Source organism: Leopardus geoffroyi, chromosome B1 (assembly GCF_018350155.1).
Source record: "Leopardus geoffroyi isolate Oge1 chromosome B1, O.geoffroyi_Oge1_pat1.0, whole genome shotgun sequence".
Taxonomy (NCBI): domain Eukaryota; kingdom Metazoa; phylum Chordata; class Mammalia; order Carnivora; family Felidae; genus Leopardus; species Leopardus geoffroyi.
The window spans coordinates 32,375,917-32,400,141 of NC_059327.1; the positions used below are offsets into that span (position 1 = coordinate 32,375,917).

At 45.9% G+C, this 24,225-nt stretch overlaps 1 protein-coding gene across 3 annotated transcripts in view; it reads right to left on the minus strand.

Moving 5' to 3' along the window:
• The window catches only part of DOCK5 (dedicator of cytokinesis 5), a 227,698-nt gene that overhangs the window by 51,467 nt on the left and 152,006 nt on the right, over positions 1-24,225 (minus strand). For all 3 annotated transcript variants that reach the window (XM_045456779.1, XM_045456777.1, XM_045456778.1), the window contains 10 exons: positions 23,958-24,028; positions 23,265-23,371; positions 20,598-20,734; positions 15,951-16,046; positions 11,602-11,700; positions 7,540-7,634; positions 5,972-6,050; positions 3,329-3,429; positions 801-859; positions 341-495 (listed from right to left, as the gene is read on the minus strand). In XM_045456779.1, the coding sequence (XP_045312735.1) occupies positions 341-495; positions 801-859; positions 3,329-3,429; positions 5,972-6,050; positions 7,540-7,634; positions 11,602-11,700; positions 15,951-16,046; positions 20,598-20,734; positions 23,265-23,371; positions 23,958-24,028 (999 nt within the window). The remainder of the gene's footprint in view (positions 1-340; positions 496-800; positions 860-3,328; positions 3,430-5,971; positions 6,051-7,539; positions 7,635-11,601; positions 11,701-15,950; positions 16,047-20,597; positions 20,735-23,264; positions 23,372-23,957; positions 24,029-24,225) is intronic.

Sequence of the window (24,225 nt, forward strand, 5' to 3'; positions counted from 1 at the left end):
TGCCCCTCCCCCGTTCATGCTCTGTCTCTCTCTGTCCCAAAAATAAAAATAAAAACGTGGGAAAAAAAAAATTAAAAAAAAAAAAACAAAAACAAAAACGCATGATGTCAAATTTTAATTACCCAGAGATAGTTAAACACATGCAGTGAAAAGGGTTTCCAGGCCACGTGGAGAAATATCTGATTCTCCCTCTCACTGCTTTACGGCGTGAAAAGCAAATAAAGTTTTTAAAGCAACTTCGGTTTGTATAATTCAGGCTACTGCTTCTCGGTGGAGAAAGAAACTAAGCAAGAGTCAACTATCTGCACATTAGTAAGATTCAAGTTCTGCCACTCCTTACCATATGGAAATTGCCGTTTCCGCTGAAGTTGAACTCACACTGCATCATGTCAAAGAAAATGGGGATGGTGGCTTTCCGGAGCTCTACTTCGGGGGTCAGTGTGACCTCCAGAATGGGACCCACCATGGAGGGGATAAATTTGATTTTGTGGGGACCTGAAATGAAAGTAAGCGGGGATATTAAAAAGTGATTTCAGTGGCAGTAAAGTGTTCCCACCTTCCTCTACGGAAGAAAAGGAAAAGGTCATGTGGGTAAATCAACTCAAATTCAGAAGTGAGTGACTAAACAACATCGTCTTCTGATAACATATGGATGTTATAATGAAAGACCGACAAGTCAACTTTCCCTTCTAGACACACAGGCAAATACATGTCAGGGTTACTGGGAGTTAAAATAGGAAAGAACCCATCGTGGGATGCTTATTACATGGGAGTTGTACGGGTCAAGGTCATACACTCACCCAGGTTATACCACATGTCCCGGATTCTAAAGCCGATTTCCTTTCTCATGTCCCCATATCTAGGAAGAAGATCATAAACAAGAGAAAGATCTGAGGTGGAAATGAAAATGATGAGGCCTGTGAAAACAGCCTGTGCCTCTCTAGGGCCACCTTTAAGACAGGTTCGAGGCAAGGCCACAGTCAATACCGAAATGAGCCCCCAAAGAGAACGAGGCCACATGGAGAAGGGCCTTAACTAGCAGGAGGAGGCCAAATGCAAATGCAGAAAAATAACTGAGAAATGAAACTGTCAAACTTACTGAAGAGAGAAGGGTGAGGGATATTCTGGCTGCTGTCAAGCAGAGAAACAAAAGAAAATATAACAAGCACTAGTGAAGAGAGAGAGAAAAGGGGTATGATTTATATGGTAATGTGACTGATGTCTAACAAATATGCTGACTTCATACATTTTTATTTGAAAAACTCACATCCACACCAGTATGTTCTACAAAGGACTCACGTTGAGAAGCTCTAGATGGTCCCCAGAGGGGTGAAAGTTGGTCCTTGGGGGCAAAGAAGGCTTACTATTCTTATGGACAGAGTACAAATATACATATAGTACCTAATCAGATATGCAGCGTATCTGTGGTATTAATGTTTCATGGGGCGGGTGGGGAGTGGGATTAGAAAAATAATTTCTGAGAAGTTTCCTTACAGGAATCAATAACGAAAAAGATAAAAGAAAGAGAGAAACCATGGATCTATTCAGTGGTTCGTGGCTGGGGATGGATGAATCAAAATCCCCTGGGTATCTCTTACAGAAAACATAGGCCTGAGGCTACCCCACATCACACACCAAAGACGCTGGGGGCTTGGAAAAACAGAAATAGGGTGGGCCAAGGGTAGATGTGGCCAACGTTCCCAGGGAACTCTAATATGGACCCATGGCCCATGCTGTGGCCACCATTCTCCATTTTATACCCATGCTACCCATTTTATACCCATTGCATCAAACATTGTTTTTAAATTCCACCTTTGTAAATGCCTGCAGAAACCAGTATAAAAATCTTTAAAAACTTTGTGTTTAAAACAACAACAGCAACAAAACAAATTTCTCTTACGATTCCATTTTCACAAAAATACCCCATTTTATTATTTACATTGGGTAAGCGTATGTTAGTTAATGTCTGGCACATAATAAAGAATAAATGATTAACTATTCCTATTGTTTGTTAATACTGCTATTGATGCTAATTCTACTGAAAATAAGAGAAATCCTGAGGAAAGAAACAATTCGTGTTGGTATAACATTAATAAAAATGTTTTCCCAAGGTACATCTTTGCCCATATGCATATATATTTTACATAGACTTCCCTTTGATCAAAACCCTTAGGCTATTAAGCATAACTAGCCACTTTATTTATCAGACTTGGTGTCACCTAACTTCACTTTTGATTGTTTGACCAATATCAAATCCATCTTTGAAAGACGTTATGTCATTTAAGATAATCTAAAGAATGAGATGCAGGTATTATCATCTTGAAACTCAATTCTTTATACCTGCTGCAGGGAAATCTACAAAACCTGATTTAGTCTTATCTTTGAGATTGAAATCTCAGTCTCTTAGCCAACAATCTCAGTGTTTTCGGGAGAACCCAGAGGTAGATAATTTGCCTAGAATCCCAGACATCCCAGCAAGGGATCAGAACTCAAATTTCGCAGCCTTTCAATGGTAAATTTCTCGCGTTGTATTAAACTACACAGCCTTGAGTTTCCAGGCTCCCTGTGAACTCTGAAACAGACCGGAAAGGAAAGCAATGGAAAGCTTCCTTAAATCTCTCATCACTCTTGCACATATGTCCCTGTTGAATCCCCCAGCCAGGAATGTGGAGGGCCATTTTAGGTGATGTGTTAGTTTTGGCTCCTCTGCTGAAGTGACTGAGAGGTAAAACAGTGGGGCCAGAGGACCTTGCTTTGTGATGCCTGAGTGGGAGGGGCGCTGTGCCTGCAATTTGGGTAAGCTGCCAGCAGGTGGGCAGCTGTTCCTGGAGACTGGAGTCCTGGCAAGCCTTGGTGCCTCTCCAAGTTCCAGTTAAAAAAAAAAAAAATGCAACGGTTGATGGGAAAATGAAGGGGGCCTTGAGAAAAGAGATGTGAATCAGAGGAAATTTAAAGCCTATAAAATAATTACATTAAGACCTATCTCACGGGGCACCTGGGTGGCTCAGTCAGTTAAGCGTTCCACTTCAGCTCAGGTCACGATCTCATGGTTCACGAGTTTGAGGCCCACATCAGGCTCTGTGTCTCCCTCTCTCCCTGCCCTTCCCCTGTCACACTTGATCTCTCTCTCTCTCAAAAATAGATAAAAACATTTTTGAAATTAAAAAAAAAATTAAAAAAAAAAACCTATCTCGCTAACACCTTGCGGGGATGGGGGGCCAGGGAGGGACTCTATCCAGTTAATTTCTGGGATACCAAAATTCTTGCTCTGAATACAAATGGAAGAGTCATCCTCCCAACCGTAAACAAGTTTTAAGGGGACACTTACTTTTTGACAATTTTGTTGCGCTTGGCTTGAGAGAAGGTTTCAAGTTGAAGGGACTCGTGGGTGAGAAACGCTACCGCCAAATGGAAGTAATTGTTCCAGAGCTGCTCAAATTAAATGGTGTGGGTGAAAAGAAATGGAAAGTAACATTAATAAGGGTCAGGGTAGGGGCGCCTGGGTGGCGCAGTCGGTTAAGCGTCCGACTTCAGCCAGGTCACGATCTCGCGGTCCGTGAGTTCGAGCCCCGCGTCAGGCTCTGGGCGGATGGCTCAGAGCCTGGAGCCTGTTTCCGATTCTGTGTCTCCCTCTCTCTCTGCCCCTCCCCCGTTCATGCTCTGTCTCTCTCTGTCCCAAAAATAAATAAACGTTGAAAAAAAAAAAAAAAAAAAAATAAGGGTCAGGGTAAGATCACGCCACATGGTCGAAACTCACTCGCAGAAACTAATGAGAAAACCAAAATAAAATCCACAAGGCTCCTTTTTCTTTCTCGGGTTTCATTTATTCAACGCTGAATAGTTTTAACACTTAATAGTAATATTAAGCTTTTTTAAAAAAAATCCAGACTATCATATTGGTCTTTACTCCTGAGATAAAGGAAAACTGCTGCCAGTAAACGCACCTATTTATAGTAAGCAGTTTGGCAACGTGTATCAACAGCCTTAAAATTCTGCCAAACTTCTGAAATAGTAAATACTTTAGGACTTTATCCTGGCAAAATAATGACGGGTATTTAAAAATATTTAAAGCAAGGAAGGCCCTCACTGTTTTATTTAAATAGCAGAAGATGGAAGCAATCTAAATGTTCCTAAGAAGAATCTGGTTAAATAAATCATGGCCCGGCCATGCAACGGACTGTATTCAGCCATTAAAAATACGGTGGAAGTGTTTAATATCATTGAAAAGACGAGAGAAAAATAATTACATTAACAGGTTGCCAAAGAACTGCATAGTTTGATTCCGTTTTGGTGTACATATATATATATGTATATATGTATATACATATATATATGTGTGTGTGTGTGTGTGTGTGTGTGTGTATGTATATATATGTACATGTGTGTATATATATATATTTATATATATAATATACATAATATTATATATATATAATATACATAATATAATATACATAATATATATGTGTATGTGTATATACATAAATATATATATACACATACATATATATATAAATACGTTTAGCAAATATATGTGTTCCATTTTGGCACAGATACACACACACACACATATCCACGTATACATAAATGCACATATAACTTTCTCTTCTTTTTTTTTCTTTTCAACGTTTTATTTTTATTTTTGGGAGAGAGACAGAGCATGAACGGGGGAGGGGCAGAGAGAGAGGGAGACACAGAATCGGAAACAGGCTCCAGGCTCCGAGCCATCAGCCCAGAGCCCGACGCAGAGCTCGAACTCACGGACGGTGAGATCGTGACCTGGCTGAAGTCGGACGCCTAACCGACTGCGCCACCCAGGCGCCCCTATAACTTTCTCTTCTTATGAGTCTCCACTTTTAAAGTCTCACAGTTATAAACGAAGCCCCATGACACAGCAAAAGCATATCACCAACAAAACGTTTGCTGGAATGAGAGCAGGGAACTTGTCTGGCTTCATCAGGGCCTAAAATGGCACTCTGTGCCGTCTATCATTTGTTGGACGAATGAATGAATGAATAAATGAATGAAGATGAAGCTCGCGGGCACCTGATTTGCTATCACTTTGGATTTTTTTTTTTTTCTTAGTTTATTTTTGAGACAGAGAGAGACAGAGCATGAACGGGGAAGGGTCAGAGAGAGAGGGAGACACAGAATCAGAAGTAGGCTCCAGGTTCTGAGCCATCAGCCCAGAGCCTGACGCGGGGCTCGAACTCAGGGACCGTGAGATCGTGACCTGAGCTGAAGTCGGACACTCAACCGACTGAGCCACCCAGGCGCCCCTCATTTTGGATTTTCAAACAAGCACGTATAGAAACCTCTCCTTAGAAACCAAATCACTTGTAGGCAGAGAAATATCTGTGTGCCTAGCTGCAAGCACGAGTGTGCATGTATTTGTGTTATGTTAACAACAGAAGGTAGGGCTATTTGTCTTTCAATGTTCTTCTTTTTGCCTTGCTATGTTTTCTGCGGCTACTTTTTTTTTTCTTTTTAACCTGTATCACTTTTACGGAAAGAAGAAAAAAACTCGACTTGACTGTCTGAAGGACAGAGTGACAGGAATGTGCGCCGTAAGGAAAGGAGAGAAAAACAAGAAAACTGTTTGCATCTGGAAATGATAGGGGCGCCTGGGTGGCTCAGTCGGTGAAGTGCCCCACTTCAGCTCAGGTCATGATCTCACAGTTCAAGAGTTCGAGCCCCGTGTCGGGCTCTGTGCTGACAGCTCAGAGCCTGGAGCCTGCTTCAGATGCTATGTCTCTCTCTCTCTCTCTCTCTGCCCCTCCCCGACTTGTGTTCTGTCTCTCCCTCTTTCTCTCTCAAAAATAAATATTTTAAAAAGTAAAAAAAATGATTAGATCTTTAAAAAAAAACAGTAAGAAAATGATAAAATTTGAAGTGACGTTTTCCAAAATGCAACAGTTCTCTTGCTGTGGCTGAGAATTTGAGGAATAATGATGTGAGTAGCCATGCTTACCTGAAGTTCAAAGCTTGTTTGATCCATGAAGAACTTTGTGAGAACCTCAGTAAACTGATTTATAGCACGAAGGAAAACCCTGAGGGAGAAAACACCAGATAAAGAAAGCACCTTTCTGTCTTTAAAACATTTCCCATCTATGTTAAAACCAAAGCAAACCAAACTTGGGCTCTGCAGCATAAGACCTTTACATCTATTGAGGTCATCAGAAACCAACGACAGAGCAGTCTGGAGATGGCACTGTTCAGTTTCTAGAATGGTCTACGAGATCCACTGGGGGCTGCTCCACAATGTAGCCACTTAGGGGTAGAGCTGAGATGATTAACCAGGTCTCCTGAGCCTCAGACAGGGCTCTTGCACTCTACTGTGACACCTGTCTTTCCAAGTCTGGTGATACTGATGCGATTTTTTTTTTTTTCCAACGTTTATTCATTTTTGGGACAGAGAGAGACACAGCATGAACGGGGGAGGGGCAGAGAGAGAGGGAGACACAGAATCGGAAACAGGCTCCAGGCTCCGAGCCATCAGCCCAGAGCCCGACGCGGGGCTCGAACTCACGGACCGCGAGATCGTGACCTGGCTGAAGTCGGACGCTTAACCGACTGCGCCACCCAGGCGCCCCTTTTTCTCTTTAATCTGTACATAGCTGGGAAGGGTTTTTCTAAGAGTTAACAGCTCTTAGAATGATTTACTTTATTTAGTTCTTTAAAAACATTCTGAAATCTTAATATTATATGTATAATATATAATTCTGAAATCTTATTATATATATATATATATATATGTAAATAAAATTCTGAAACTATGGAAAAAAATATATATATGCAGTTTTTTTGCTTCCATTCCATTGTGTTCCAACAACTGGAAAGCACTGGCTTAAGGTCTGCCTTGAAAGAGAAGGTTTCTGGTCTTAAGAAGTTTGCCACTTGGTGGGGGTCACCTGAGACCTGTGAACAGAACCATGACCCAACAAAGAACACGGAAAATTCTGTGGAGGGGGTGTCAAAGAGTTACGGGGAAATCAAAAGGAAGAGGACGCGACATCCAGGTTGGAAAGGTTTCTGCTGGAGATGGCATTTGAGAAGGACCTTGAGGAACGGGTGGCAGGTTGACAGCCAAAGGTCATGCGGAAGGCACTGGAGGTGGAAGCAGCCGCCCAACGGAAAGCACAGCACATGTTTGGGGACCAGAGAGAGGCCAGTTCGGTTGGAGCGCAGGTTGTGCTACCGCGGGAAATCGTGGAAGACAAGGCTAGAAAAGCAGGGCGGACCAGGCTGCAGAGGCCCTGAATGTCATGATGATGAGGGCGGTGCAGAGCCACCAAGGGGCACCGGGGGAGAGCCCAGGATGACAGGAGTTGGGCAATGAGGGGACCACACCTGAGCAGAGAGCCTCAGGTGAGAAGTGAGCAAAGAATCAGCAATCCAGAAACAGGAGGCTTCTTGCTCTACAGAGCGTGGATGGGCCGCAGAGATTTAATAGCACTCTCTGGGAGGGCCCATACCTGGTCAAGAAAGCCAAGTAATTCAGAGTCAAATGACTCATGCCCTGCCCTGGGGCTGTCTTACCTGCTCTGTGTCATATTCATGACCATCCAGTCTTTGGCGTAGACATTCTTTCCAATCAGATCCTTGAACATGATAAAAGTTTCCATGAGGAAATCCTGCAGAGAACAAAGGAGCAGTTGTGGAAAAAGTGACTGGAGGGAGCTCCCCATCAGAACACAATGGCCCTAGCCCGAAATTACAGCCTACCTTTTTAATAAGGTTTTTAGGGATCTGACAAGGACAAAACAGTTGTCCGCATTTTATGACTGATAAAATTGAGGCCTGTGAAAAAAGTGAAAGACTTAAGGCCGTAGAAACTAGGAAGTGGGAGAGCGGGGAAGAGAACTTGGGGTTTTGGGCCCCAACTTTAGATCCATAATGCCTTAGTCCTCTCCTGCCAAGCGTCGATGGTACAGATCTACCGCACTTAGAATGGATTTACCAACAATGGGGAGACTGCTGATAACTCTGGAGTCCAATCCTCCTTTATTATTATTAGAACAGAACAAAACCGCTATAAATAAAAAGCAAAGTCAGGATTCTTCCTATTCCAGGAATGTTCCCATGGGTAGCTTGGGGGGGGAAGGGTCCTAAAGGGCCCTTAAAAAGAGATGGCAGCCATGTCCTGCAATGATGGTAATAACTAATCACGAAAGAACACAGAGCACGATGTCCGAAAAAGAGCTCTTCTACTCAAAGGCGGGGGGGGGGGTGGGGGGGGGGGGAGGGGGGGGGCTGGGAGCAAAACTCAGCTTAGGAATAGAACGACTCGAGCTAAAATTCAAAGCTAAAAAGTTTTGCAAGCTTTGTATTTATTAGTTGGTTAAATTTAGATATTTTCCACTCGGATTCCTGAGATGAGAATCCGGGCCAATTCCTCCGGCACCAGCCGCACAGTTGTATCTTCTGAGTTACGTCACGCAGCAGGAGGCTCGCAGTGGTGGGGAAGCAGGCGGCCTGGGCTCCATTTGTAAGGATGTTCCTCCGGGATGGTGGGCAGGGTGGCTAACTTCCGGCCACACAGCACAGGAGGGGCAAGGGTTCTGGCTCTGAGGTCTGGGCTACCCTTGAACCTTCCTTTGGCTCAACGGAGAGTCAAAGTTTTCTATCCTCCGTTCTCAAATCACAGACCTATTTCCTGAGTTTTAAAATTCATCACACATTTAAAAAAAATTTTTTTTTAATGTTTATTTATTTTGAGAGAGAGAGACAGAGAGAGAGAGAGAGACAGAGTGTGAGTGGGCGAGGTGTGGAGACAGACAGAGAGGGAGACACAGAAACCGAAGCAGGCTCCAGGCTCCGAGCGGTCAGCACAGGGCCCGACATGGGGCTCGAACTCACGAACTGTGAGATCATGACCTGAGCCGAAGTCGGACGCTCGACCGACTGAGCCACCCAGGTGCCCCTCTTCATCATACATTTTAAGCGTGCCCACAACGCATTAACTAGTCTATTAACTCTTTCTCTCAAATCAGTATGAATTCATGGTGCGTGAAGAAAGGATTAAGTTTAAATGCCAGTCATCCACTTCTTATAAAACAAAAATTTTTTAGGGGTACTTGGGTGGCTCAGTCGGTTGAGTATTCAGCTTCGGCTCAGGTCACGATCTCATAGTTTGTGAGTTTGAGCCCCACATTGGGCTTGCTGCTGTCAGCGCAGCTTTGGATCTTCTCTCCCCCACCCCGCCCCCCACCCCTGCCCGCCTCTCTGTGCCTCTTCCCCACTTGTGCTCTTTCAAAAATAAATAAATCTTAAAACAAATTTTTTTTTATTTTAATTTTTCATTTCAGAGAGAGAGAGAGAGAGAGAGAGAGAGAGCGAGCGCACACAGAGGAGGTGGGGCAGAGGGAAGGAGGGCGAGAAGGAGGGGGAGGAAGGGAGGGAGAAGGAGAGGGAGAGAAAGAGAGACAGAGAGACAGAGACAATCTTAAGCAGGCTCCACGCTGAGCGTGGAGCTGGATGTGGGGCTCGATCTTGTGACTGAAAGATCATTGGATGCTCAACCAATTGAGCCACCCAAGATGTCCCCAGTTACCCACTTCCGATGCTGATTCTATAGTCAACTCTTGGTAATCTAAATTAATTGTAAACAGTGACAGTATAATATAATAAAGACAATTCATAGATTATCCCAGATCTCACTTTATCTCCCGTTTCCCAAAGTTTTCCAAGTGATTTCCTCAGAAGGTAGCAGGAGGAAGGGAAAGGAGAGTCCCTTGGACATCAAAAGGCCCTAGCTGTCCCTTGCAGGCTTACCCCTGATGACTATAGTTCTCTCACGGGGATAAGAATCCTCTTTTAGTTAAACGACACAGAGGGAAGAGCTTACCATTGTTCTAGAAAACACAAGGCAAACCTGTTCTTTGGCCTACTTAATAGAACCAAATTGTCAAGAGCCTGAATTTACTAGAACTTCCCTTGTTCTACCTGCTTTCTGAGGGAACTTTTTAGCGTCACTAAACTATTTTTATGTCAACTTTATCTTACATGACAATAATAATAATAAAGTCACTATTATAGCTAGTCCTCATAGTCATTAACTACCTGCCAAGCACAAAGCTAGGTAATTCCCAGGTGTGGACTCAGTCAGTGCTCCTTTACATTAACCCTCGACATAGGTACTAGCTTTACAGATGAAGAAACCGAGCTTTAGGGACATTTAATAGCTGGCCCAAAATTTCATAGAAGGAAGTAAAATAGCCAGAATTCAAACCCAGATTTGGATGCTCTAAAGCCTGTGTTGTTTTTCGTTTTTGTTTTTTTTTTCATGTTTGTTTATTTTTGAGAGATGGAGAGACCGAGCGGGAGCGGGAGAGGGGCAGAGAGAGAGAGGGAGACACACAATCCGGGGCAGGCTCCGGGCTCCGAGCTGTCGGCACAGGGCCCGACGCGGGACTTGAACTCACGAACCGTGGGATCGTGACCTGAGCCGAAGTTGGACACTTGACTGACTGAGCCACCCAGGCGCCCCTAAAGCCTGTGTTCTTAAACCCACTACACCATCTGCCTCCATCGTTCCCCTGCCCTCCTCTCGTCCTAACTCCCTCGCGCTTGGTCTCTGCGGCCACACCTGCCTAACGCTATGGGCCCCTGTACGCTATGGGCTGCCTGGCAGAGTATGGCCTAAGAGGAGGCTCATGGAAGCCTCCAGATTAAGTGACATAGTTTATCCCTGAATCTACTACTCCTGCTACTGCACCGCACTTTCTGTGCAGTTCCTGGTCTGGTTTTCCATCGTGCGGGCCTCACAGGAAGGAAGTCGATTGGCCGAGAAAGAGCTAGATATCGTTGGGTGCACGGACCACATACTACGAGTATAACAGAGACAGAGAGTAGACAATGTAGAGCCTAGACTACAGCACTGATCGTGAGAGACTGTCTGCCGCAAGGATGTGGGCCAAGGGACACTGGGTTACTGACCCCGCCGTGTCCAGCCCACCGCGTTACAAGATTAAGGCGACATGTTCAGGGATGTTTGAACGGCCACTAACAATTGCCTCCAGGGAAGGATCCTGGGGAAGCAGCAACCTTTGGCGGCCTGCTAAACAGTAATCGCGAGAACGGTTTTCTCGCTGAAAACAAAAGAGAATGGACTGTTTTCAGCTTCGGATACCTTGTGGACATTCTAAGGGGCAAGTATTCCCTCTTCTTGTCTCCCTTTCCAGCAAGTACTGGAAATGATGGCAGCAGGCACATCACAGACACAGTGCTGTGCACGTCTTTGCCTCCTAGAATCCTTCCCAGGGCGTGACCGCTGTCCCTGAAGATGAGGTACTCCTCTCTTCCGAGAGCAAAAAGGATCTTATACATGTTTCTAGATAAGGGTTCTCTCCAAATCCAAGAGACTTGGGAGGCTGAGTGAGGGCTTCCTGAGACATGTTTCGTAGTCTCCAGAACCTATCACAGACAGAAAGTGAGAATCCACCCTTTCCTTTCTGTTCCTTTCCATCACTGTGGACAGACATCCAGCACTGGAGGTAGGTGGGAAGGGAATCACACGCTCAGTGTGGGTTATCGTCCCGGTGTGCGTGCGCCGAATATAAGAAGTCTTAAAGTTACCAGGCCCCGAGGAAGACAACTTACAATGATGTCTTGTCTGGTTTTGAAAGTGCTGATATAGTGGCTGTAGTGGCTGTCGTCCATCTGCTGCAGAATCGCAATCATACAGGCCACAAAACCCCCCTGGAAGGAGAGAAGAAACACAAATCCAGAAGCCTCAGGCCACCGACTAGCAAAACAAGACCCGTGCGCACGTACTTTGGTTTTCGCCACCCAGTTACCAGAAAACAGGGACCCTACCAAACTGGCAACATCCTGCACCCTGACGGTCTACAAGGCACACGCTTTGCTGTTGCGGCTGAAACAGCTTCAGTTAAGGAATGTGGAGGGCTTTACTCATCCCTTTACTAGTTAAGGAGGGCTTTACTCATCCCTTTACTAGTATGGCTTGTAGAGACACCTGGAGGTCGATGGACACTGACTCTAAGATCTCAGCTAGATGACGAGTTACAATACAAACAACCTGGGGACCCTGGGTTGCTTTTTGAGACAGAGAGAGTTGTAGTCCATTCAGAAATGTGTGAAATGGCACAAATCTGACTGTGGAGGGATGCAAGGAGGAAAAAGAGATCGTAAAAATGAGAGTGGATGAGCAGAGAGGGAAATGAATGCTCCCTGTCTTTCCAGCTCCAGAATCTTTCAGTTACTTCTGGCATGTTATGCACGTGTGATTATGGACGTGCTAGGGAGAAAGGGACTGAATAGCTTAATATTTTTGTCTGTTTATACGTATATTTAAATTTTTTTTAACATTTGTTCATTTTTGAAGGATAGAGAGAGACAGAGCACTAGTGGGGGAGGGGCAGAGAGAGAGAGAGGGAGACACAGACTCTGAAGCAGGCTCCAGACTTGAGCTGTCAGCACAGAGCCCGACGTGGGGCTCGAACTCACCAGCCGTGAGATCATGACTTGAGCCGAAGTCGGAGACTCAACCGACTGAGCCACCCAGGTGCCCCATACTATAATTTTTTAAAGTATAGACTAATTTATGTTTTCTTCTAGCTGCTTTAGTGCTTACTTTTTTTTTACACTGACCTTTCATTCCATCTGATGTTGATTTTGGTTATAGCATGAAATAAAGTCAAATTTTTTTCCACGTTGTTCATAGATTTTCCAAGTAACATTTATTAAAAATCTCCACTTTCCTAGAACGGGAACCCTCTTGCACTGTTGGTGGGAATGTAAATTGGTGCAGCCACTCTGGAAAACAGTGTGGAGGTTCCTCAAAAAAATTAAAACTAGATCTACCCTATGACCCAGCAATAACACTGCTAGGAATTTACCCAAGGGATACAGGAGTGCTGATGCATAGGGGCACTTGTACCCCAATGTTTGTAGCAGCACTCACAACGATAGCCAAATTATGGAAAGAGCCTAAATGTCCATCAACTGATGAATGGGTAAAGAAATTGTGGTTTATATACACAATGGAGTACTACGTGGCAATGAGAAAGAATGAAATATGGCCCTTTGCAGCAACGTGGATGGAACAGGAGAGTGTGATGCTAAGTGAAATAAGCCCTACAGAGAAAGACAGATACCATATGGTTTCACTCTTGTGTGGATCCTGAGAAACGTAACAGAAACCCATGGGGGAGGGGAAGGGAAAAAAAAAAAAAAAAGAGGTTAGAGTGGAAGAGAGCCGAAGCATAAGAGACTCTTAAATAACTGAGAACAAACTGAGGGTTGATGGGGGGTGGGAGGGCGGGGAGGGTGGGTGATGGGGATTGAGGAGGGCACCTTTTGGGATGAGCCCTGGGTGTTGTATGGAAACCGATTTGACAATAAATTTCATATATTGAGAAAATAAATAAATAAATAATTTAAAAAATTTAAAAAAATAAATAAAAAGTAAAAAACTTTGAATTCATGGTCAAAAAAAAAAATCTCCACTTTCCTTCTTAAGAAATAATAGAATTGTCATATAATCTAAAGTCTCGTTTTAAATGCTCTCAGTTTTGTTCTGTTGATGTATGTACTCTATTCCATGAGTCCAACACTATTTTTATTGTAGCATTATGTTTTCAAATCTGACAGCACAGTCCCCTCCACTATTACCTCTATGTGGCTCTTCATTTATGTGTGTCTTATATTTATTTACTTTTTAAAAAGTTTTTACTTATTTATTCATATAACGTGGGGCTCAAACTCATGGCCCGGAGATGCAGAGTTGTATACTCTTCTGACTGAGCCAGCCAGGCGCCCCATCTGGCTTTATTTTCACTCTCATATTTTTGCGACTAAATTAAATGAGATTCTTCCTTTATAATCCCTCAATAGGTACCGTTGTTATAAGAAAGGCCGCTGAATATTATCTGTTTATTCTGAAACCGGTTAGTTTAGTAAGTTGTTTGTGACTTCTGTTAAAACTTTGCGAAGGTTCCCGGGTTTCCTAGAAATAGCAAGAGCGGAAGAGAACCATCTCACTGCTAAAGAAGGCTGAAGAGCTACATTTAAATTACAACATCTTGGGGCGCCTGGGTGGCGCAGTCGGTGAAGCGTCCGACTTCAGCCAGGTCACGATCTCGCGGTCCGTGAGTTCGAGCCCCGCGTCGGGCTCTGGGCTGATGGCTCAGAGCCTGGAGCCTGTTTCCGATTCTGTGTCTCCTTCTCTCTCTGCCCCTCCCCCGTTCATGCTCTGTCTCTCTCTGCCCCCCCAAAAATAAATAAACGTTGAAAAAAAAAATTACGACATCTTAAGTATTACCTGAAAACCAATATATCATTTCCTGAACAATACAGTTGTCAAACTGCCTTTCTTTATATGTTCTTCACATATGTGGCAGCAATGGCGTGGCAAGAACAATTAATTACCAATTAATACCTTAGTGCAAGACCTGGATCCTGTTTCGGATCGCCTTGAGTCTTAGTCTTAGCAGGCACGTCTCTGTATCCCTATTTGGACCAGCTCTGTCGCCAAAGCGGAAGCTTGTTACAAGGGACATCTTAAGGCTTCTGCCTTGGCCACTGCTTCTGCCTGAAAGGCCCCTCCCCACACCTTCACACTCCCCCCCCCCCCCCACACCTTCTCCAAGTCTTTGTTCAAATTTTCCCTTCTCAGGAAAATCTTGTATGTGTTTTAAGTTTATTGATTTTGAGAGAGACAGAGACAGGGCAAGCGGGGGAGGGGCAGAGAGTGAGGAGGAGAGAGACAGAATCCCAGCAGGGTCCGCACCGCCAGTGAAGCACCCGGGGCAGGGCTCAAACTCATGAAACCGAGAGATCATGACCTGAGCCTATATATCAAGGGTTGGACATTCAACCGGCTGAGCCACCCAGGAGCTCCTCAGGCAGGTTTCTTAAGCTCTCTCTGCAATGCTTCCTGATTTGAAAAATGGAGCTAACGATAGAACCACCCTGTAGGAGGTGTGTGAGGTTTCAGTGACACGTAAAGTGCTTGAAATAACTTCTGGCAGGTTAAAAAAAAAAAAATAAAAACACAACAACAACAAAAAAAACTAGCTGAAGTGGCACCTGGGTGGCTCCGTCGGTGAAGCGTCAGCTCAGGTCGTGATCTCACTGGTTGTGAGTTCGAGCCCCGTGTTCGGCTCTGTGCTGACAGCTCGGAGCCTGGAGCCTGCTTCGGATTCTGTGCCCCCCTCTCTCTCTCTGCCCCTCCCCCACTCACTCGGTCTCTCAAGAATAAATAAATGTTAAAAACTTGAAAAAAAAAAACAGCTTATGACCACTTCTATTAATTATCACTACAGCGGGAAGTACTAAATAGTGTTACTATTATCACCCCAATAAGGGTCGATCGAGACGGCGCATGCACGTCACATACTGAGAATTAGAACACAACTACTTGCGATAACAGAGGAAGCACTGAACGCAGCCACCAACACCCTTCATCGTCTGCTCACCAAGGTTTAGGTTTTCCTTAAATGAAATATTAAACAAATATTCAAAGAGTATGAGCTCAAATGGGGGCTGAGTTTGCCTACCCAGGGTGCTCACTGATTCAGTATCTGCTGGAACGTATTGCAACAGGCTCTGTCTCGTCGTTGATATGAGCATCGTTCCTCTAGAACGGACCTGCACTGTCGGGTTTACAGGGTCGCCAACAATGCTCCCCCATTGCCCTCCCTCCTCCCCCACTCCTGCTGGATCATTTTCCCTCAAGAGAAAAATCAGTGTTGCAATCAAGATCCGCTGGCGGTTAGAAACAAGGTCACCCGACAGGGAGGGCTGTGAGGTTCTAGAGCCCCCCCCCCCCAGTTTCCTCAGGGCACACGGCGTGCAGGCACAGCCTGTGACCCGTGAGAGGGGTCTGTGGGAATCCGGCCCCAAGACACTGGTCCGGAAGACCCCCAAAGGGCAGGTGGGACACTGAGAAGTGGCAGCGGTGGCGGGTCCCCTGTAGCGACACTCACGATCTGCGGAGACTGGCGGCTCATCCCGATCACGGTCCTGTTGATCCTTCTCAGCAGCCGTTCCATGATCAGCTGGACGTGCATTGCCGTGGGGCCCTGAGGGGGAAACACAGGAATCGACACCAACTTCTTCTGACTCAGCTTCACTTTTCCCGCAAAGAACCTTGGACAAGTGAGTTTTCTCTTTAAATCTCATTCCGGCTCTTCCCTGCAAAGTAATCTCTTGTTCGAAAAGGGAAAAAGAATCTCACAGGATGATAAGGACACTGCTACTCAGGAATCCGTTGAAAATGATCGGGTGTCACATTTCAAAGATGAGCCTCGGGAGGCAGGGGAAGGACGCGCCCCCTAACAGCCCAGATCGTCCGCGCACTCTAAGATCAAGGGGGCCACCAACTCCATGTAGTTCGGGGAGGAAAACCCCTGGCATGAGATCTCAGTCCTGACACTGAGCACATCGGGTAGCCCAGGACAACGAGGCACATACATGGGAAGTAAAAGGCAAAAATTCAAAGTTCTTGCCACCTTCTGTGTAGGAGGAAGAACGCTAAGAAATTCAAGTCAAGGAGACTGCTATTGACCGAATGTTTGTGTTCAGAAGTCATACGCTAGGGTTGGGGCGCCTGGCTGGCTCAGTTGATTAAGTGTCTGACTCTCGATTTTGGCTCAGGTCGTGATCTACAGTTTGTGAGCTCAAGCCCTGCATCAGGCTCTGCGCGGACAGTGCGGAGGCTGCTTGGGATTCTCTCTCTTCCTCTCTCTGTCCTTTCTCTCCCCCCCAACCCCAAATAAATAAATACTTTATTAAAATGAAACAAAACAAAAAAGCCATATGCTGGGAGTGCCTGGCCGGCTCAGTCAATAGAGCATGTGACTCTTGATCTCAGGGTCGTGAGTTCAAGCCTCATGTTGGGCACAGAGATTACTTAAAAAAAATTTTTTTTTTTTGTTTTAATTAAAACAACCCACAAAAGTCATATGCTGGTGCTCTAAACCCTCATGTGATGGTACATAGACATGGGCTTTGGGGAGGCAAGTATGAGCGGAAGGCATGGCCCTGATCTTGCAAGGAGAGACCCCAGACAGATTGTTTTTTCTCTCTCCACACACACACTGAGGAAAGGCCGTGTGAGGACAGAGAGCAAGGAGCTGTTTTCACGCCAGGAGGGGGGGCCCTCCCCAGGAACCCTACCGCACCGGCCCCCTGACTTTGGACTTGCCATCTCCAGAACCATGAGAAATAAATGTCTGTTGGTCGAGCCCCCATCTGTGGTGTCTTGGCAGAAGGAGTAGACCCACCCAGGGACTCAATACTTCGATTCTGTCACATGTGACTCTGGGCAATCATTTACCTTTGCTGAACTTCCGTGTTCCCGCACGGAAGAAAAAAAAGAACAGATCCCTTACAGGCGTTAGGTGGGCTGGTGGCCACAGCAAACAGCACCTCACAGACACGTGTTCTTACTTTTCCTTTCTTCTTTTTTTGTGATTTGACGTTCTACTCATTCGGCTCTACCTTAGCAATGTTCAGCTTGTCTTTACAGAGCCTTTATCCTCGTGATAGATATTCCGAAACTCCCGGCTATTGCTTCAAATAGCCAAATCACTGCGATAGATAGTTTTATTAAAATACCAAGTATTCCTAGCGTCCCTTTCATACCTCCCTTCTCTCCTTCTTTGTTTGTATTATATATTCACTTGCTTCCCATTTCTTTGAATGAAAACGATCCGGAAAACCTCCCTCTCTCTTGAAACCGCTTTCTCCTCTATTTATGTAACGAGACCACACCGCAGACCCAGCTCGGTGTGTTGAGTCCCGTGCCAGCCGCGGGTGGAGGTTGGAAAAGGAATCGGACGTTCTCTGATCAGGAGAGCTGGGGCTTAAAGATAAATAAGCAAAACGTACGGATCCTCGTAGAAGGTCCGCTCTGCTCAACTGCCGATCACATGGAAACCTTGTAAAATAACACAAATAAATAAACACGTAGAAGGTCAGCTCCGCGAGGGCCGGCTACTCGCTTCTCTCGTTCACTGCTGCACGCTTACTTACATCCATCACAGTGCCCGGAGCACGGGAGCTGTTTAAGACGTGCCTGTGACCTGAATCACAACTGCAGGGCTTTACACAAGATGTAAGGAGGGCATGAAGGGATGTAGCGGAGTGGGGGACTCTGGGCAGGGCTGCCCCGGGAAAACCGCATGGGGTGTTACTACAGCTGGACTTTGAAGCATATGGACAGTTTGCAGATCTAGCTTCGGGACAAGAGGAATCCTGGATGACTAAAAAAAAAAAAAAAAAAAAAGCAGAGGAATACATGTCAGTAATTCCAGAGCCTGGAATTAACTGAGGAGACGAGAAGGTATGGGAAGACAGATACAGTTAGTTTGTACACGTTTGTACATTTACGTACAAACGTGTATAAACGATGGTGGGGGATAAAACCATATCATCGTCACCAAAAAAAAAAAAAAAAAAAAAAAGATTGAATTTACTACTTTAACAGAGCTCTAAGATCAATAATTGTGAACACTTTTCCTCATTACAGGGAACCTCATCAGGAAGACCAGAAAAAAAAAAATTTTTTTTTTCAAGTCAATTAAATCAGCACAAGATGTAAATATATTCAAGTCATTTCCAAAGAGTCCTTCTACATGATAAGAAGGTAGGTAAAGATACTGTATTAAAAAAACAAAACAAGGGGTACCTGGGTCGCTCACTTGGTTAAGCAACCGACTCTTGATTTCAGCTCAGGTCATGATCTGAAGGGGATTGAGCCCCACACACAGAGTGTGGACCCTGCTTGAGATTTTCTCTCTCCCTCTCCTTCTGCCCCTCTCCCGCTTGCTCTCTCTCTCTCTCTCTCTCTCAAAGTAAATAAATAAACTCTAAAAAACAAACAAAAAAAAACACAAAAAAACCCAAAACAACAAAAACAAACAAACAAAAAAAACTGGGTTAGAAGTGGAAGAGATCAAGAGGTCTAAGAGGTCATCTGGAACCATCCCTACATGTTATGGAACAGGAAACTGACATGCCTGCAGATTTGCCTAAAGATAAAGAGCTACACGTGTGGGGCACCTGGGTGGTTCAGGTGGTTAAGTGTCAGCCAGACTTCAGCTCAGGTCATGATCTCACAGTTCATGAGTTCAAGCCCTGCATTGGGTTCTGTGCTGACAGCTCAGAACTTGGAGCCTGCTTCGGATTCTGTCTCCCCCTCTTTCTCTGCCCCTCCCCGGCTCATACTCTGTCTCTCTCTCTCTCTCACACACAAATAAATATTAAGAAAGAAAGAAAGAAGAAAGAAAGAAGAAAGAAGAAAGAAAGAAAGAAAGAAAGAAAGAAAGAAAGAAAGAAAGAAAAACTACATGTGCTGACGCTGAAACCAGAAAAGAAGCAGCCTGATTCCCATGTTTCCAACAACTCTGGATCACATAGATACACTTCTGGAACACCGGAGCTCTGCCTAAACCAAAGCCCCCAGTACACTCACTGTTGCCAACTACAGCTTCGGGCTTCCTTTTAGTATTTTGATGACTGAGTCATAAAAGTTACTTTTTGAACATATTATTATCATGATACGGTTGGTCACATTATTTATGTGTTGTAAAATCCCTGGTTAGGAATCCAATACCCAATCACAAAATTCCTTGGGGAAACCTATTGTGTTTTATGTGGTTTCTAGAAACACATTTAAGAACAAAGGAGGAGGAGCGTGACCTATAATTAGTATCAGATAAATAGTATAAACAGTGAGGTGGGTTGAGGGTGGGGTTAGGCAGAGAAGGCAAGGGCGTCATCCCGGACCTCTGTGGCTGAGGCGTGAATTAGCAGAAATGCAGGCGTGCCCGTGGCCATCCTGGGGTTGACTTTGAAAGGCGAGCTAAGAATTCTGCTACGGGAAAAGGGACAGAGTGTTCTTCAATTCCTTCAGCAGAACCGAACCTAAAGATATTGGTAAGAGGACGGGCTTCGGCAAAGCCAAGAGCATTTTCCCTGCTCTATAGGAACACTGGCGCCACGTAGCCATCGCGGGGGGTGGTGAGTAAGGTTTGTGCTCAACCGAACACACTGCTAACTTCTACGGCCTCTTAGAGGAGGCCATGGCTGGGCTATGGGCTGTGCTATCTCTAGAACATGGTACATCCAGGCAGATGCAGCGCCAGGGTTTCGGGGAGTAGGGATGCCTAGGTCACAGAGGAGATGCGAGAGAAGAAAGCACACTGTGGCCGCTAGGCCTCAAAAAGGAAGGATCAGTGTGAGGACATAAAACTGAGAATGGCTCAGAAGCTCAGGAATGTCTACAATACTCCTGGAGGGCCAAGGTTTCTGCTTAAAACATCTGAACAGGGGTCCGGTTCTTCAAAGTCCCCTCGGGGATCTCCACCGGCGACAAGCCTGGAGAAGCAGTGGCAGCTGGTGCGAGCAGTAAGCGGACTCTCCTGGACCTCGGTGTGCGGAGAAGGCTCTAGCAAGCAGCAGCCTCTCCGATCACCCCCAAACCAGCCGCAGCCTGCCCCAGTAGCCAGGCTTCTAAGCCCCCTGGGTGGGGCCCTCAGATAGGGAAGGCCGTGAAGTCCTTCTTGCCCTAGGGAAGGGACGAGCCTGTGCTGTGGTGTGCATCGGGTGACAGTGACAATTCAACTTACCACATCCTTCCTGTCCAGCACTTCCAGGATGTTGCTCAGAAGCTGCGAGCTGGCCTCATGGTCGGGCTTGCTGGAGTTGTCATCTAACTGGCCACTGAGCTGGTCGATCAGCAGTGGCAGCAGGACATCTCTGCACTCTGGGAGGGAAGATGCACGCGGCTCACGGGCTGCAGCGGCACCCCCTGAACTGCCCAGCTTCTTGCCTGCAACTCCCTGACCCCGCCCCCTCCCCCCACGACAGCCGCAGCCCGACCTCTTGGCTCCGCCCAGTGGGGGTTTGATCCCTGCAGGCAGCAGCATGAAACTTCAGTCCCGTAACTTGATTTTTATTTGTTGATGTTTTTTATTTTTTATTTGCTCTGAGGAGGGGGAGGGGCAGGGAGAGAGGGAGAGAGAGAGAGAATCCCAGGCAGGCTCCACGTTCGGCACAGAGCCTGGTGCAGGACTCCATCCCACAACCCTGAGATCATGACCTGGACCGAAATCAAGAGCCGGGATGCCCAAGCGACTGAGCCACTCAGGCTCCGCAAGTCCCGTGACTTGATTTTAAAAGCCAAGAAAATTACACCTGTCACGGGTACCTGTGCGAAAACGTTTGAAGTATTCAACAATTTCTTTAGCTTTAATAAAAAAAAAATGCCGGCTTGTTCGTTGAATGCTGAGTCGTATGAAATGAAAAACTTAAGCAAGTTATACTTAATGTTCGAAAGCTTCCACCTAATGGAGAGAATCTGCTCTAAAATTCATATAAATACTGAGTGAGCTTGACTAGTACCTCTCAATGTGTTTTGAGGACATTTGGATCATGTTTTTTGCAGGCGCGTGCCCTTCACAAAATAAGGGCTTATCTTTCTATGATGTCTTTCTTCTGGGATCTTCACTACTATAAAACATTTTTTACGATGAGGCCAGAGATCCTGGCCACAAACGGAAATAACTGTTCAAACAGTGAGATTACTTCCTCCAACTAGAAGCACGCAGCGCATGCTTGCAAAACGCCCCATCCTTCTCATATCTCATTTATCCTTTCTGCACGCTTAGTGGCATGGACAGCGCGGCATGTTAAGATGTTTCATGACATCACATTTTCTACTTAAGAGCATTCACCAGCTTTGCGCACACTTCCAATGGTGTCCTTGCGACAGCTGGAACTTCGAAGCAGAAATCCACAGGGTCGGGAAGGGTCACAGCCGAAAGGGGCTGCTGATATGAGAGGTAGCTCAAATCCTTCCTTCCATGGAGATGGACGCTGACTTACAGGAGGCTCCTCGTGTGGCCAAAGTTACATAACTTGCCCCGGGGCGAGGCCAGGAGGCCTTCCACCGAGGACCCACTCCCCTTTCCCTATTTCTGAGGAGTTCTGCGGGTCCTCAGACCCTCCAGGCAACACATGCAACATGGGCTCACCCTCTGGGAGCCCCTGACCTGGGAGTAGTTCCCACAGCTGTCCCTGTTTCGCAAGTCTTGGGTTTTGGGAAAGACCAGCTACTGGACCTCTTCCTCCTCTCAGCTTTGGGACAGGAGCACAGTGATTTAAACTCGGTGGCTGCACTGCCTTCCCTCTACTCACCAAATGAAGAGTATTTCATCCATGTGAGAGTTTTCTCTCCTCCGTGCCCTCTGCCTTTCCAGTCGTATGCTGGTGATCTGGCTCCGCAACTAACAGCCCTCCCCACCGCACCCCACCCCACCCCCAAACCTGTAACTCACAGTGCTTGCCAATTTCTGTGGTATAAATACTTCTACTGTGGTCCATTTTCAGCTCCTCACGTGACATGACAGCATGGAGTTGAGAGAGATCACCTAATATGCTCTCCTGAGCTGGGACAGATGGTCCCAGCACACCCCTGCACTACCGACCCGTGGCTTTCCAGAAAACACGATAAGTACAGGTCGAAGAAGACATATTTGTTTAAAAAGACTATCTTTCTACTTGCCTGCAACTTTCTGGGGGGTCCATTTTTAGGACAAAGCGCTCTAATTAATGAAATACTGGATTGTTCTCATTAAAAAATGCATGATTCGGGGCGCCTGGGTGGCGCAGTCGGTTAAGCGTCCGACTTCAGCCAGGTCACGATCTCGCGGTCCGCGAGTTCGAGCCCCGCGTCGGGCTCTGGGCTGATGGCTCAGAGCCTGGAGCCTGTTTCCGATTCTGTGTCTCCCTCTCTCTGCCCCTCCCCTGTTCATGCTCTGTCTCTCTCTGTCCCAAAAATAAATAAACCTTGAAAAAAAAAAAATTAAAAAAAAAAAAATGCATGATTCTGGGGGGCGCCTGGGTGCCTCAGTGGGTGAAGCATTAGGTCACGGTCTCGTGGCTTGAGTTCGAGCCCTGCTTCGGGAGAGCTCCAGCCCCACCTTGGGGGAGATTGAACCCTGCTTCTCTCTCTCTCTCCCTCCACCTCTCACTCACATGCGTGCACCCTCTCTGTCTCAAAAAAAAAAAAAAAAATTAAATTAAAAATGCATGATTCTGTTCTTTAAGATACTCTTGGAAATACTGAACTGACTTCGTCTTCTTAAAACCGGTTTCTCCGGAGGTCCCTAAGTCCTAAAATTCTACTGGCAAGGACATCATTGACATTGAAAAAAAAAAAAAAAAAAAAAATTTGGCTGAAGCAGCAGCAAGCCTGGAGTTTTGGTAAGCAGTAGTTGTTGGTGAAGACGTACCCGACTGCCGAAAAAGATTGCTCTCCACTATCTTGGTCATGCAGTTAAGTTTCTGGCGAACTAACTGGTTGTCAGGAATGCTCTGAATGAACTTGCAGAAGAGCATGCTGCAAAAGAAACCCCAGAGGTTGGTATTTTCCCTCCGTCACGCTCAAGGTATCATTACACGGTTCCCCTCTACTCTGAGATTTGGGCATGGAGAGTCTGGCCTGGAAATCTCTCCCAGACACCCTGAGAGTCTGTCCCTTGGAAGTAAAGGCAAGACTGTATTCCGTGAGTGCTACAGCGCTCAGCCTCGGGGCTGCCTCCGTGTAAACTGTCAGAGGGCGGTCACATCTATCCTGGCTTTGCGGACGTGCCTTAACACTCCTTCTGCACAATCCTTTGCTGGCTGACTTCGCTCCGGTGTCGCTCACCATCTGACTTAGCCGGGATACTTAGGTATGGGGCTGGAAGCGTATCATTATGTGCTTTCTTCTGTAGTTAATTTCATGTCTGCGCGTCTTGATTCCCCCAGAGAAAGGGCAAATCTCTCTCAGGGGCAGGCTTTGTGTCTCCTTTTAGATCTTCCACAGCAACGGAGCGCCAAAAGGGGTCAGAGGAATACGACAACGCGTAAGCAGCCCAGGCCCCAGCCAAGCGGGGAGCTGCTTCTCTGGTAAAGTCCACAAACAAATGTGTTTTGCTATTTACCTGAGCTCAACAGGATCGAACACAAGTTTGACGTCATTAATTATGCTGGGAAGGTACTTCAGAGCTGCTCCCTGTAAGAAAAAGGTACCAAAAGGCAAATTCAGTTGCCAAGCAGGATGAATACAGGATGTACTAGTTAACCCCAGGAAGAAAAGGCTTGGCTCAACATAGGGAACTGGAAACGGATGATCTTGCACTGGAGAAGAGAGCTCAGTGTTGCTAGATGTGATCTCCTAAAATCTTTTTCCTTAAAAGTCAGGTGGCATGG